The sequence below is a fragment of the Oncorhynchus kisutch genome, linkage group LG22 (assembly GCF_002021735.2).
Source record: "Oncorhynchus kisutch isolate 150728-3 linkage group LG22, Okis_V2, whole genome shotgun sequence".
In the NCBI taxonomy this organism is placed as follows: domain Eukaryota; kingdom Metazoa; phylum Chordata; class Actinopteri; order Salmoniformes; family Salmonidae; genus Oncorhynchus; species Oncorhynchus kisutch.
The window spans coordinates 45,800,802-45,815,596 of NC_034195.2; the positions used below are offsets into that span (position 1 = coordinate 45,800,802).

General features: G+C 41.3%; 1 protein-coding gene across 2 annotated transcripts in view; it reads left to right on the forward strand.

The window, feature by feature from the left end:
- Positions 1–14,795, forward strand: part of cep290 (centrosomal protein 290) — a 58,810-nt gene that overhangs the window by 11,090 nt on the left and 32,925 nt on the right. Inside the window, exons 4-28 of one of the 2 annotated variants that reach the window (XM_031801480.1) lie at positions 511–580; positions 684–730; positions 1,177–1,326; positions 1,529–1,582; positions 2,876–3,022; positions 3,490–3,672; positions 3,884–3,973; positions 4,543–4,665; positions 5,867–5,887; positions 6,079–6,202; positions 6,519–6,691; positions 6,917–7,079; positions 7,516–7,616; positions 7,832–7,898; positions 8,060–8,172; positions 8,359–8,443; positions 8,676–8,812; positions 8,950–9,114; positions 9,997–10,146; positions 10,330–10,445; positions 12,680–12,782; positions 12,880–13,110; positions 13,325–13,498; positions 13,733–13,844; positions 14,044–14,249. In XM_031801480.1, coding sequence (XP_031657340.1) covers positions 511–580; positions 684–730; positions 1,177–1,326; positions 1,529–1,582; positions 2,876–3,022; positions 3,490–3,672; positions 3,884–3,973; positions 4,543–4,665; positions 5,867–5,887; positions 6,079–6,202; positions 6,519–6,691; positions 6,917–7,079; positions 7,516–7,616; positions 7,832–7,898; positions 8,060–8,172; positions 8,359–8,443; positions 8,676–8,812; positions 8,950–9,114; positions 9,997–10,146; positions 10,330–10,445; positions 12,680–12,782; positions 12,880–13,110; positions 13,325–13,498; positions 13,733–13,844; positions 14,044–14,249 — 3,105 coding nt within the window. The remainder of the gene's footprint in view (positions 1–510; positions 581–683; positions 731–1,176; positions 1,327–1,528; positions 1,583–2,875; positions 3,023–3,489; positions 3,673–3,883; positions 3,974–4,542; positions 4,666–5,866; positions 5,888–6,078; positions 6,203–6,518; positions 6,692–6,916; positions 7,080–7,515; positions 7,617–7,831; positions 7,899–8,059; positions 8,173–8,358; positions 8,444–8,675; positions 8,813–8,949; positions 9,115–9,996; positions 10,147–10,329; positions 10,446–12,679; positions 12,783–12,879; positions 13,111–13,324; positions 13,499–13,732; positions 13,845–14,043; positions 14,250–14,795) is intronic. The other variant, XM_031801481.1, reaches the window with a different exon arrangement.

The window sequence follows — 14,795 nt, forward strand, 5'->3', positions numbered from 1 at the left end:
AAATGGCATGGACAAAATGATTGCCACCCTGGAGCTAGTACTTGGTTGCACAGCCTTTGGCCACGATAACTGCCACAAACTCTTCTTGTAGCCATCAATGAGATTGCTGCACCTTTCCACTGGCAATTTGGCCCTCTATTCAGCACGGAACTGTGCTAATTCTTCAATGTATGATGGGTGCACTCCAACAACTACTGTTTCCAGCTCTCGTCATAGGTTATAGGTGATTCAGGTCATTGATGGTTAGTGTTTGTCTGCAGTTATCTTGGCCAAAGGCTGTGAAACCAAGTACTAGCTCCAGGGTGCCAATAATTTTGTCCATGCCATTTTTCTTTATTTAAAAAATAAAATTGTAAACTAATATTTACTCAAATAAAATGATTTCTGCAATGTTGAAAATCCAATAACAAGGTGTGCTGGCCAAAATTTTCTATATAAGGTTGAAAATCCAACATTTTCTATATAAGGTACACCGCCCAAGCTTACTAAAATTGTTTTATTTTTTTGCAGTTGAAGAAAGAGGAGGTTACTATGGCATTTGAACTCATCGATAATGCCGGGACAGAACAAGCTAGATCGGGTAGGTGCATAGAGCATTGTTTTCAATCCAGTTGTTGGGATAAATATTTGAAATTAATGGCCCGCAGTAGATACTACAACAGTATCTCTTTCATGTCTTACAGAAAATGAGTGGAAGGCCAAGGAGTTACAGTGGGAAGAAGAGTTAGAGGTAAGGCTTGGTGTGAATGTTGTCATTAAATTGAACTGTGAAGCATTAGGGTCCAATCAAAACTGCAGTTTCTGGAAAGCAGTTTTGATTGAATTGGAGCACAGGTCATTTCAACTCATGCTCAGTTTTCTTCAATAGGACTTAGTACACCTCTCAACCAATAGTAAAGTCCCTCACTGTCCACAAAGGAGATTGTAAGCTGTGACCATAGAATGACGACACTTAAGGAGATTAGAGTGCTCTGCTACGCTGCAGTTTGTTGATCTGTTCTTTGCGTTTCCTGAACAATAATTTGGCCCTGGGACTTCTTTCACACGTTCATAGAAGCAAATGGAGACATAACCTAATCTTGTTTTTCGAGAGACTGGTGGTAGTTTAAGTACATGAGTAAGTGTTGTAAACAGAGGGGGCCTGAGAGTTTGTTGTCTGCTTGATTTCCTGTCCAGATGGCCAAGAAGTCGGGCGTTGGCGGCGGGCCAGATACTCGCTTCCTGCGGGACGAGATGCGCACACTGGAGGCCCAGTTGAACCGTAGAGAGAAGGATATCCAACAGTTGGAGAAAGAGACGAGCAAGGAGAAGAAAATCAATGAGGAAGTATGACCTTATGTTATGAGACGTCATTAATTCCATCGTGAGCTAGTGTTAATGTGTGTCATTGTGTTCTCAACACTATACTAAGACCTTCCTACTTTGTGCAAAATGTTCAATTGATTTTATTGTATGTAGCCTATACAAAGTAATCTCCCATTGTGTTCACAATTCCAATACAACTAATATCTCCCATGTGTTCCCACAGTTGATGATTCGGGCAGAGGAGGCTGAGGATGAGAGCAGGAAGCTGAAAAGAGAGGTTAGTGACAACATAGTCGTGTCTGAATTGGGGAGGCACTACCTGAACACTCATTTTTGTTTGCGTTTCAAAATATTTTGCTACATTGTGCCCAAATTATGATAATACCCTTTTTAGTGTAAGAGCTGTTTGAAAAGACGGCCTGAAATTTCAGCCTGTTTTGGTGGAAAGGAGTTTTGGCCTGCGGTACATTTCATAATAGATCAATAAGAAAGAGAGTTCCAAACCTCTCTGACAATAACAGTTCGTTTTCTGTTTTCCCCTCCCCACTCAGACCACTCCCAGACAGTGGTAGTAAAATTCTTGTTTGAGAAATTGCTCTTTGCCAATAAGCTATTTTAGTTTGTTTTTGACCATTTTAAATGAAAACGATCACATTAAGGTTCTTCATTGTTACCCAGAAATAAATTGACTTTAAGATAAGAATAGCTGCATTGGACCTTTTTAAGGTGAAAATAAGTGTTTGTCCAAGTAAGGAGAACACCAGTGAGTGTCTGTCTGCGTTTGTGTTAACTGTTCATAATACGTATATGACAGTATACACCAGTATAAGTGTATGTTAACTGTTCATAATACGTGTATGACAGTATACACCAGTATAAGTGTATGTTAACTGTTCATAATACGTGTATGACAGTATACACCAGTATAAGTGTATGTTAACTGTTCATAATACGTGTATGACAGCATACACCAGTATAAGTGTATGTTAACTGTTCATAATATGTGTATGACAGTATACACCAGTATAAGTGTATGTTAACTGTTCATAATACGTATATGACAGAATACACCAATATAAGTGTGTGTTAACTGTGTGTTAACTGTTCATAATACGTGTATGACAGTATACACCAATATAAGTGTATGTTAACTGTTCATAATACGTATATGACAGTATACACCAGTATAAGTGTGTGTTAACTGTGTGTTAACTGTTCATAATACGTGTATGACAGTATACACCAATATAAGTGTATGATAACTGTTCATAATACGTGTATGACAGTATACACCAATATAAGTGTGTGTTAACTGTTAACTATGTGTTAACTGTTCATAATACGTGTATGACAGTATACACCAATATAAGTGTGTGTTAACTGTTAACTATGTGTTAACTGTTCATAATACGTGTATGACAGTATACACCAGTATAAGTGTGTGTTGTAGTATGTGGTTGGACAACTATATGATGATGCAGTAGTTAGTGTATAACCTGTGAGAGTAGATTAGGCACTGGGTCCCACTACTCCTCTCTAACTGTGTCTCCTCTCCTGCGGTGTGTGTCAGAACGAGCAGCTCCAGCAGGATGTAGACTTCTACAGGAGGGAGTTGGACCAGAAGGAGCCAGTCCAGTCCAGAGAGGAGAGTACTGAGACACAGAGGAGACTCAACTCAGCCAACAGACAGCTCTACCAGTGCATGGAGGACGTTCAGGTACTGCAGACCCCTTTCATACAATTTATTTATTTTATTTAACCTTTATTTAACTAGGCAAGTCAGTTAAGAACAAATTCTTATTTACAATGACAGCCAACCCCAGCCAAACCCTAACCCGGACGACCCTGGGCCAATTGTGCGCCGCCCTATGAGACTCCCAATCACTGCCGGTTGTGATACAGCCTGGAATCTAACCAGGGTCTGTAGTGATGCCTCTAGCACTGAGATGCAGCGCCACTCGGGAGCCCGAAACTTCCCTGATTTGGATATTTCCCTAATGTGTAACCAGGCCAGCGCAGTACAACTCGCCTTGACTTGGCTCAGTAGTGTCAAAAGGGTATTAAGGACAAGTCGTGACTTGAAAAACACATGGACAAAATCTTCCGTTGATATCATTGCATGATTTACAGTACGTTTCTTACTGTACTAACCCCAGACCTGTGTCCTCATTCCTCTACCTCTAGCGTGCGGAGGAAGAGGTCACCCACCTGAAGACACAGAACGATCAGATGCAGAAGAGCCTAGAGGAGTCAGTGAAGGAGATGGAGACGATGACTGACGAGTACAACAAGATGAAGATCGTTGTGCAGCAGACAGACTCCATCATGGACCAGCTGAGGAAGGAGAGGGACCACGCCAAGCTACAGGTAACCTAGAGGGACAAAATTACAGGTTGCAATCTGGTTCCGGTTATACGGACAAATGTAAAGGTTGAAACTGGGAAAGTTTCAGCACGGCTTTGCATAGACTTTATGAAGCATTTCTGATATTGAATCATTATTGTGAATTGAGAGTGTAAATAACATACATTCATTGGTGTTGAATAAAAACAATATACTGCTGTGTTCTTCACTTCAGGTCAGAGAGCTGACAGAGCAGATTCAGAGCCGGGCGGAGGAAGATGACCCAGTCATGGCAGCCGTGAATGCCAAGGTGGATGAATGGAAGGTGGGTGTTCTCACATTATTTACCTGGCTGAGAGAAAAGGCAGCAGGCGATACACTGATTGTATCAAGTACTGCATGCTGCTGCTGTGTATGTTTTCTGAATCATTAAAGAACTTGACAGCACACAGCTAATTACAGTACCAGTCAAAGGTTTGGAGACATCCACTCATTCAAGGGTTTTTCTTTATTTTGACTATTTTATACATTGTAGAATAATAGTGAAGACATCAAACTATTAAATAACACATATGGAATCATGTAGTAACCAAAAAAGTGTTAAACAAATCAAAATACATTTTATATTTGAGATTCTTCAAAGTAGCCATCCTTTGCAAACTTTATCCAAACTTTTGACTGGTACTCTATGTATAGAGGAAATATTTACATTTATTCTTCACACTTCAAACATTAGTAGTCAATCAGCATAAATGAAAACATTTTAGATCGGGGCCTGTCCTCATCAAAGCATACTGCCTGGTTAGTTGCAGCTGTGTTGTTTTGTCAGTGGCCCTGGTGATCTCTGCGTTTTTCTGAGTGGCCTTGATTGTGTCTGTGATTTGTGATTTTCAGAGAGTGCTGGCTGGGAAGGATGAGGAGATCATGGAGTACCAGCAGATGATCCGCGAGCTAAGGGACAAGCTACGCTCGACCCAGATGGACACGGACAAGAGCAACATCATCGCCTTGCAGCAGGTCCGTCTCAAAGCTGAAATCCTTATCTTTATGTAAATACATACAAATTAATACATCTAAGGAACTTGGCTAGATCTGAATTTTACATTTACATTTTAGTCATTTAACAGACGCTCTTGTCCAGACCGACTTACAGTAGTGAGCAACTTACAGTACGTTTTCAAACTTCAATAGAGATAATTCATTGTTCCTGTGAGGGAACTTTTTGTGCAGTATTTGGTACATACAGTACATGCAACAACAAATTACTTTAGAAACGGTGGCATTTTATACTATATTAGGAAATCTCTAAATCTATCTGTTCAAACTGTGTGTTTTTTGTTTATCTTCATCTTTGAAATATCTGTCTGTTGAAAGATATATATTTCAACTGTGAAAATATTTAACTAAGTTTCTACTAAAATAACATATGGAATTGTTTTAAGATGGTCATACCAAGGATCATTTAGCTATTTGATTTAGAATTTTAGTATCCCTATAAGTATAAAAAATATATATACAGTACCAGTGCAAAGCTGTAATTTGTTTAACACTTTTTTGGTTACTACATGATTCCATATGTGTTATTTCATAGTTTTCATGTCTTCGCTATTATTCTACAATGTAGAAAATAGTAAAAATTAAGAAAAACTTTTGAATGAGTAGGTGTGTCCAAACTTTTGACTGGTACTGTATATAAAGACATTGAATTGGGCTTTTCGACTATTAGCCCATAGAAACACATTGAATAACAGATTCATACATGGAAAAATAGATATTTAAAAATTATTTAAAAGGAAGTATGTTTGGAAGTGGCTGTCCTACATCTGAAAGATATAAGAAGTATGTATTTATTTTTTACCGTGGAATGACCACCTTTGACTTGGAAATGCCTATTCACTTCCATTCATTTTTCGGCCCAGTACCGGGTAAACTTCAGAAGAGTCCTGTGACACTTGTGGGGGTTGTAGGTAAAAACTGAGAACACCATCTTGTTCATGAGAGTCTCACCTTCTATGGAGGGGTCATATTAGTGTGTAGCCCAAACCATTCAGACACTACAGGCAGATGTTGGCACATCGGCGGTACCGACTTCAGACAAGATACTGTATCTTTGTGTTCCATCTGTCATTTCCACTGCAGCTTCTCTTCTGTTCATTCTGTTCTTTTCTCCTGTTTTCTCCTGTCTTTACTTGCACTCCCGTCACTAACTCGTGGCCAGGTCATATATGAGCTATGTGGTGTAAGTTACTCGGTCCTCCATATTTCTTGTCTATTTTACAGACCTCTCTCTGCTTTCATTTCATTTCACAAGATCTCATGTCTTTTATTACACGTTATTGTACACAAATCACAACCTGCTGTGCTCTTCCGTGGTTGTCCTTGTACTAACGCTGGTTCCAAACTAATAAAATGTTTGTGAATGTCTTCAAGGCCGTGCTAGAGAGAGACAATCAAATCAAGATGCTGACAGAGCAAGTGGAGCAGTATACGGGGGAGATGGAGAGAAATGCCCTGCTCATAGAGGAACTCAAGAAGCCCCTGAAGAAAGACAGAGGTGCGTGTCAAATTGTCTTGTTGTAAAAGCACATGGATCTGGATGCTGTTAACAAGGAATGTTGTTCTGGTGTCAGCCAAGGCTGCTATGCACCAACATTGCTATAAGATTGAAAAAGTGTGGGTGTTCTCTGCAGGTTAGTTGGCGCCAACTTTACAGTATATTTTTTAGCTTCAGACAATTTAGCTAAAATGTTTCTTAAAGGGAAGACATTTAGCATGTTAGGGTTAGCATTTGTATCTCTAGTGTAGCACAGAGCCATAAACTCTGATTTAGCATTATTAGCAATAGCTTATAGCTCAAAGTTTTTCCCCAGGTCTGCCCTCAGCCATCCAGCAGAGGAAGCTGGACGAGCTAACCGCTAAGCTGCAGGTCACAGAGACAAGAGCACAGGAAGCAGAACGTGTGGCTGAGCTAGCCGAGACAGACGCCAGGGACAAGGACAAAGAGCTCAGTGACACATTAAACCACATGAGACTCTATGAGTCTGTAAGTCTGCCTAGCCTGCCCAATTTCACAAATGCTCAGTTGCTTAAGGTCCTCCAACATAATAAGTCCCAAAAAACTATTTTCCCCCATCCCTGTGGTGATTCTCATGACTCATGCAACAGGCTTTGTTTTTGAGATGTCTGGTCTGTCAAATCTTGTATCCTAGATTAAACAAAGTATGAAAGCCATGGCTGATCTATCTTGGCTCTCTTTACTGTCCTGCAGGGCACTGATGGTCTGCAGGTGGCCATCGCTGAGATCAAAGAGTGTAAGAATCAGATGAGAGTGCGAGACCGTGAGGCGGAGGCTATGACCAGAGAGATCAACCAGCTGGAGATGAGAATCAACAACCTTCTGGATGAGAACGAAGATCTTAGGGAACGACTCGGTAAGTCACACACAAAACAAATGTAATTAACAAACTTCAAGTCACATTTTATTTATGTTCATTTCACAATGTCTCAACATGTTACAGATAGAAATTTAAAATAAGAACTGAAAACAACAACAAAGAAATCAAAAACAGGGAGACAGCAGACGCAAAATTAATTTCCTGTTGGATTGTGTTATATTTCATAAAGTTAATGAATGATGTCATTAGCTAGACATTTTTTCATTGTTGAATATCCTTTCATTTAATAAAAAATAACAAGCAACAAACAACAAAGACATAAAAAAACAGAGAGACAGCAGACATATTTGATTTCCTGTTGGAAGGTGTTATATTTCATAAAGTTAGTGAGTTACCTTATTAGCTAGACATTTTCATTGTTGGATATCCTCTCATTCAGGTTCTGTATTCATCCATCATTCTCTTTCATAAGGTCTGGAGCCCAAAGAGGAAGTGGATCTGACAGAATTCAGAAGAACCAAATCCCTGAAACAGAGGCAGTTCCAAGCAGAGAACCAGGTTCTCACCAAAGAGGTAGATAGGGATGGGAAGGAACCTCTTGACGTCAATTTGACTGTGTCCCATTTGGTACCTTGTTCCCTACATAGTGCACTAAAATAAGTAGTGCACTATACTATGGGCACTGGTTAAAAGTAGTGTACTATATAGAGAATAGGGTGCCATTTGGAACGAAACCTTTAGCTCAACCTGTGGCCCTGTTTCCCTTACGACCCCACTTGACTCCACAGATCGAACGACTGGAAGAGGAGAGACTTGAACTGAAGAAACAAATCAGGCGAATGGTAAAGGACAAAGGTAAATATCCGCTCCATGCTACACAACTATAGGAGGGAGATATGAGTTGGTTAGCCAGCATGCCATACAAGTACTGATAACAAGTTAGTAGTATTTTATCCCCCATTTAACTAAGTCTATCTCTATTTTTGTGCTGATAAACCCACTTTTCTCCATCATAGGGATCACAGTGACCAGCTCATTGCTAGAGGATGATGCCAAGCCCACCAGATCCATCAAACTGACACCAACACCAACATTCAGTTCTGCAGATGAGGAGGAGATCAAAAGCAAGGTTAGATGACAGAAGGAGATGTCAGAATTCTGGTCGTTTAAAAATGGCCTTTATAAATCAGTATATGACCTAACCATGACATCACCGAAGACATCACCCTGACATATTTTTGCCAGTTTTTTCCACTGTATGGTTTATGTGGGCTATATCCTGTCTTATATACATCCTTTCCCACTTGTTTTACAGTATGAGCATCTGAGGAGAGAACTGAACCATAAGGAGAGAGACTTGGAGCATCAGAGGACCCAGTCATCTCAGTTTAAATCCAAATGTATGTACAAACTGGCAGTATATTGTATAGTAGGAAATGTTGAAGTAGTTTTATGGCTACTCACAGCATTTCATGCTATACGCTGTCAGAAATGCTCACTATGTCTTCCTCAATACTATTTCCCAGTAAAGGACTAGGTAGTGTCAATGCATTGAGTGAGAAACGTGGATGTCCAAAGGAATCCCTGAACACAGTTGGATAAGCGCTGCTGTCTTCTCTTTGTGTCCCTTAGTGGAAGACTTGTTTAAGGAGAACAAGCAGCTGGAACAAGGTATGAAGGAGATCCTTCAGGCCATCCAGGATGCTCAACAGAAAACCCCCTCCTCACAAGCTGCTGTCTCTATCCCCAGTCTGGAGAAGCTGGTCCGTGTAAGTGTAACCAGTAGCATCATCACAGCTGTCCACATGTTATATGTCGTCACTCTATTGTTCTTAGAATGTTCATTCATGCCCTGAATTGAAATGGAATTGACCCCAACCCTGCTCCGTCATGTTCCATGTTCCAGGCAATAGAGATGAAGAACTCTGATGGGAAGTTTGACACCAGCCACCACCTGAAGGCCCAGGTAGACCAGCTGACGGGAAGGAACGACGAGATCAGACAGGAAATGAGGGCAGCTCGGGAGGAAGCTGCCAACACCATGAGTCAACTGGTCAAAGCCAAAGAAAAGGTATCCAGCTGGCTGGTTGTACTTACTGTACAGTATGTAGGGCAAGTTATGAGAAAGCCACAGAATTATATTTTGCTGTTGTATGAGTGTATATACATTTTTCACAAAGGGCCAAATAATGTCTGTCCATTTCTTTCTTTTGTCAACTTGTTGTATATTATTTTGTTTTTGAAGGCAAGAATAGTGTTGTTAATGGCAGAAACAATCAGGTACCTGCAGGCTATGAATAACTCAATGTTAAGTAGTAATGGCATCCAATCCATATGAACCTCATACCTACTGGCACTGTAATTCCATTCCACCTCAATAGCTTAAAGCTGGACTCCTTAATTGGTGAAACTGCCACGTCCATCTGCAATATTCCAATAACAAAGAGGTTACTGCAAACAACCAGCACTGTTTCTTTTCTCCTCTGACATCGTTGCCCGCGTGATAGAACACCAGAAGATGTACTGCATGTATTTTTACCATGCTCCTCACCTCCGCTTCGTCAACAAAACAAAAACAGTAACAGTGGTGGTGGGGTGGACAGTGGCGCTGTTTCCCTTACTTTGATTCCATCGTTAAATTGTTCCATGGATATTGTTGCATATCTGTGTCTTTTTCATTGCAGTCTTTTGAATGTCTAGTAAATAGGCACTGTACTGCTGCCATTGATACCATTTAAGACTAAATCTGTAATAGGGGATACCATTTAAGACTACATCTGCAATAGGGGATACCATTTAAGGCTAAATCTGTAATAGGGGATACCGTTTAAGACTAAATCTGTAATAGGGGATAGCATTTAAGACTAAATCTATAATAGGGGATACCATTTAAGACTAAATCTATAATAGGTGCCAAAATTAAAACTGTTTCCCTTCTATCTCTGTTGGTCAGGTGACCCGTTTGGAGGGCGATATGGAGGCGCTGAGAAAGTCCAAAGGGGGCGGGGTAATCTTTAGGACCCTGAATCTCCCTGAAGACATGGCCCTATCCAGCACTGAGGTTATCAGCTCTCTGAATGAGTATGCCGTTCGACTGTTACGGGTCAGTCTCGCCCAACTTCGCCCATCACTGTTAGCCTAATCGATTGTGTTTGAGATTGACAACAAAGCAGTTGGCGACTGCAAAGCAGTCGATCTCAAACATGCACTATTTCTTGTATTATTCTCTGTAACTCATCTCCCAAATGATCTGAGAGACATTTTCACAAATAATGTTCTTTTTTAGGAGGTTAAAAACAAAGAGGAGTCAAGCCAGCAGCTGGTGGCAGCCTTGGAAGAGTACAAGGGGAAGTTTGCTGTGATTCGCCATCAGCAGGGACTCCTCTACAAGGAGCACCAAAGGTACAGTAGGGCAGTTGGTTGAGATCATCTGCAGCTAGAGGACCAAACTTACTGTACATCAAATGTATTTATAAAGCCCTTCTTACATCAGCTGATGTCACAAAGTGCTGTACAGAAACCCAGCCTAAAACCCCAAACGGCAAGCAATGCATGTGTAGAAGCACGGTGTATGGCATGTACAGTATGACAGTGGTGCTGCGTACCTACTAGAGGTCGACCGATTGTGATTTTTCAAACCCGATACCGATTATTGGAGGACCAAAAAAAGCCTATACCGATTGATCGGACGATTTTTATTTATTTATTTGTAATAATGACAATTACAACAATACTGAATGAACGAACACTGAATGAACACTTATTTTAACCTCAAATAAATAATGAAACATGTTCAATTTGGTTTAAATAATGCAAAAACAAAGTGTTGGAGAAGTTAAAAGTGCAATATGTTCCATATAAAAAAGCTAATGTTTAAGTTCCTTGCTCAGAACATGAGGACATATGAAAGTTGGTGGTTCCTTTTAACATGAGACTTCAATATTCCCAGTTAAGAGGTTTTAGGTTGTAGTTAATATAGTATTTATAGGACTATTTCTCTCTATACCATTTGTATTTCATATACCTTTGACTATTGGATGTTCTTATAGGCACTATAGTATTGCCAGTGTAACAGTATAGCTTCCGTCCCTCTCCTTCCCCCTACCTGGGCTCGAACCAGGAACACATCGACAACAGCCACACTCGAAGCAGCGTTACCCCATCGCTCCACAAAAGCCACGGCCCTTGCAGAGCAAGGAGAATAACTACTCCAAGTCTCAGAGCGAGTGACATTTGAAACGCTATTAGCGCACACCCAGCTAACTAGCTAGCCATTTCACATCGGTTACACCAGCCATTAGGCTGATAGGCTTGAAGTCATAAACAGCGCTGTGCTTGCGAATAGCTGCTGGCAAAACGCACAAAAGTGCTGTTTGAATGAATGCTTACGAGCCTGCTGCTGCCTACCATCGCTCAGTCAGACTGCTCTATCAATTCATAGACTTAATTATAACATAATAACTCACAGAAATACGAGCCTTTGGTCATTAATATAGTCGAATCCGGAAACTATCATTTTGAAAACAAAACGTTTATTATTTCAGTTAAATACGGAACCGTCCGGTATTTTATCTAACGGGTGGCATCCCTAAGTCTAAATATTCTTGTTACATTGCACAACCTTCAATGTTATGTCATAATTACGTAAAATTCTGGCAAATTAGTTCGCAATGAGCCAGGCTGGCCAAACTGTTGCATATACCCAGACTCTGCGTGCAATGAACGCAAGAGAAATTACACAATTTCACCTGGTTAATATTGCCTGCTAACCTGGATGTCTTTTAGCTAAATATGCAGGTTTCAAAATATATGCTTCTGTGTATTGATTTTAAGAAAGGCATTGGTGTTTATGTTTAGGTACAGTCGTCCAACGATTGTGCTTTTTTCTCAAATGCGCTTTTGTTAAATCATCCCCAAGCGTTGCATCGATTATATTCAACGCAGGACACGCTAGATAAACGAGTAATATCATCAACCATGTGTAGTTATAACTAGTGATAATGCTTGATTGTTTTTTATAAGATAAGTTTAATGCTAGCTAGCAACTTACCTTGACTTCTACTGCATTCCCGTAACAGGCAGGCTCCTCGTGGAGTGCAATGAGAGGCAGGTGGTTTGAGCGTTGGACTAGTTAACTGTAGGGTTTTAAGATGGGATCCCCCGAGCTGACAATGTGAAAATCTGTCATTCTGCCCCTGAACAAGGCAGTTAACCCACCGTTCCTAGGCCGTCATTGAAAATGAGAATGTGTTCTTAACTGACTTGCCTAGTTAAATAAAGGTATAAAAAAATATATGAAACTTTTTTCTTTTTTTTCGGCGCCCAAAAATTCAGATTTCCAATTGTTATGAAAACTTGAAATCGGCCCAAATTAATCGGCCATTCTGATTAGTCGGTCGACCTCTATTATCTACCAAATCAGAACACCCCTTTATGCTTGAAAAGATCAACATGGACACCCCCATTATTGTTCAGATTATTAACCCTAACCCAGCCCCCTATTTTTAGGGCACCAGAAAAGTTAATGTGCCATTTGAACCCGGCCCTCCCTACACACACTACAGCAAGACTGATACCCACAAAGCTGAATAGAACACAAAACTCTTAACTTATCTTTGAGTATTATGATGGTGTAGTGAGAAGGAGGTCTGGCAGAAGGAAAAGGAGACACTCAGAGAGATGAAGAACAAGCTGGAGGAGCAGAAGCTGGTGGACACAGTAAAGATCAAAGAGTTCAACGTGAGTGACAGAGCCAAACATTGCTCAGTGGCTCACTGTATCTCTAAACTCTCTGCATTATATTCAATGTATTTCTAATCCCCACTGTGTCCAATAGCACTGGCTGGAGGCACTGCAGAAGGATCCAGAGGAGCTGCGGAGGCAGGTGGCGGAGGTGGCCCGGAGAATGACGGTTCTGCGTGTGAACGAGAAGTCTCTAACACATCGCTACACCACCCTGCTGGAGCAGGAGCAGCACCTCCGCAAGGACAACAACAAACTGAGGGATGACTTCAGCACCATGCAGGCCTCTGTCACACAGAGGATGGGATACCTGACCAGATACAAGGTACACGTGCCCTCTGATTGTCTGAAATGTTGCCATATTGCATACACCTATCCAGGAACAATAAAAGAAGGGTTAAGGGTAGAATAGTTCACTTGACTGAAAAACGACCAAGAAATAACTTTGAAGTGTATACTTTTAATGACGGGTATAGAGAATAATTTAACTCCCAATTCAATCGTTTTCTTCACAAGACTTGATATAGCATTTTTTGTAGGACATGGCAGCATATAAACTGGCAGCGCTGCAGAAAGCCCTGGATGACAGCGTCCCCTCATCAGAGCTGGAGAGGGCCAACAAGCAATACACAGAGCTGACGGTGAAATACAGGGACATGCTCCAGAAAGACAACCACCTGGTGCAGAGGACCACCAACCTAGAACACCTAGAGGTAGGTCATCCTCTCCCCGTCTCCTTTTCAGGACTGGTGGAATCTCAAATGACTTCATATTAGTGCAAATGAAGAAAAGGAACTTTCGTTTAGTAGTTAACAGTGAATGTGTCAAATTTAACCTTTTATTAGTGGATAATTATTGACGGTATGGCTCCTCTTTCGTTGACTGAGTTCTCTATAGAGCTTTTTGTGGACTCATACCGTATCTGTCTTTTTCCCTTCTACTTTTAGGGTGAGAACATTTCCCTCCGTGAGCACATCACTGCCCTCAATAAAGAGCTGGAGATTACCAAGGAGAAACTCCACACTCTGGAGCAAGCCTGGGAGCACATCAACACATTAGGTAAGCTTCACAACTCAGGATTGAAAATACTTCACTTTTAGAGTCTGTATTGTCTCTCCAAAGCCCTATAATTTCTGACAAGGGTTGCAAAATTGCCTGAACTTTCTTGAAGTTTCCGAGTTTTTCAGAAATCTCATTTGGATGATTCTTTGACTTTTCCAATTGGATTTCTGACCCTGGAGCGTTTTTCTATTCCCAGGTGGTGAGAGCAGCATGGACAAGGCAGCGAAGGCAGTGGCCAACAGTGAGATTATATCAACGTCCAGGAGGATCACCACCTTGGAGATGAAGGAGCTGAATGAGCGGCAGAGGGCTGAGCATGCCCACAAGATGTACGAACACCTCAGGAACTCTCTCAGACTGGTGGAGGAGCGCAACGTGGAGCTGGAGACAAAGTTTGCAGAGGTAGGAGAGAGCTATCTACATAGTGTAGGAGTTAGGGAAGGGACAAAGCATCTATTCCGCCATAAGCAAACAGGAAAACGCTCACACAGAAGCGGCACTCTTAGTAGCCGGGGACTTTAATGCAGGGAAACTTAAATCCGTCTTACCAAATTTCTATTGGCATGTTAAATGTGCAACCAGAGGGGGAAAAAACTCTGGACCACCTTTACTCCACACACAGGGCTTGCAAAATAGTACAGACTACAAAGGGAAGCACAGCCGAGAGCTGCCCAGTAACACGAGTTTACCAGATGAGCTAAACTACGTCTATGCTCGCTTCGAAGTAAATAGCACTGAAACATGCATGAGAGCACCAGCTGTTCCGGAAGACTGTGTGATCACGCTTTCCGCAGCTGATGTGAGTAAGACCTTTAAACAGGTCAACATTCACATGGCCGCAGGGCCAGACAGATTACCAGGACGTGTACTGCGAGGATGCGCTGGACAGCTGACAAGTGTCTTCACTAACATTTTCAACCTCTCCCTGTCCGAGTCTGTAACACCACC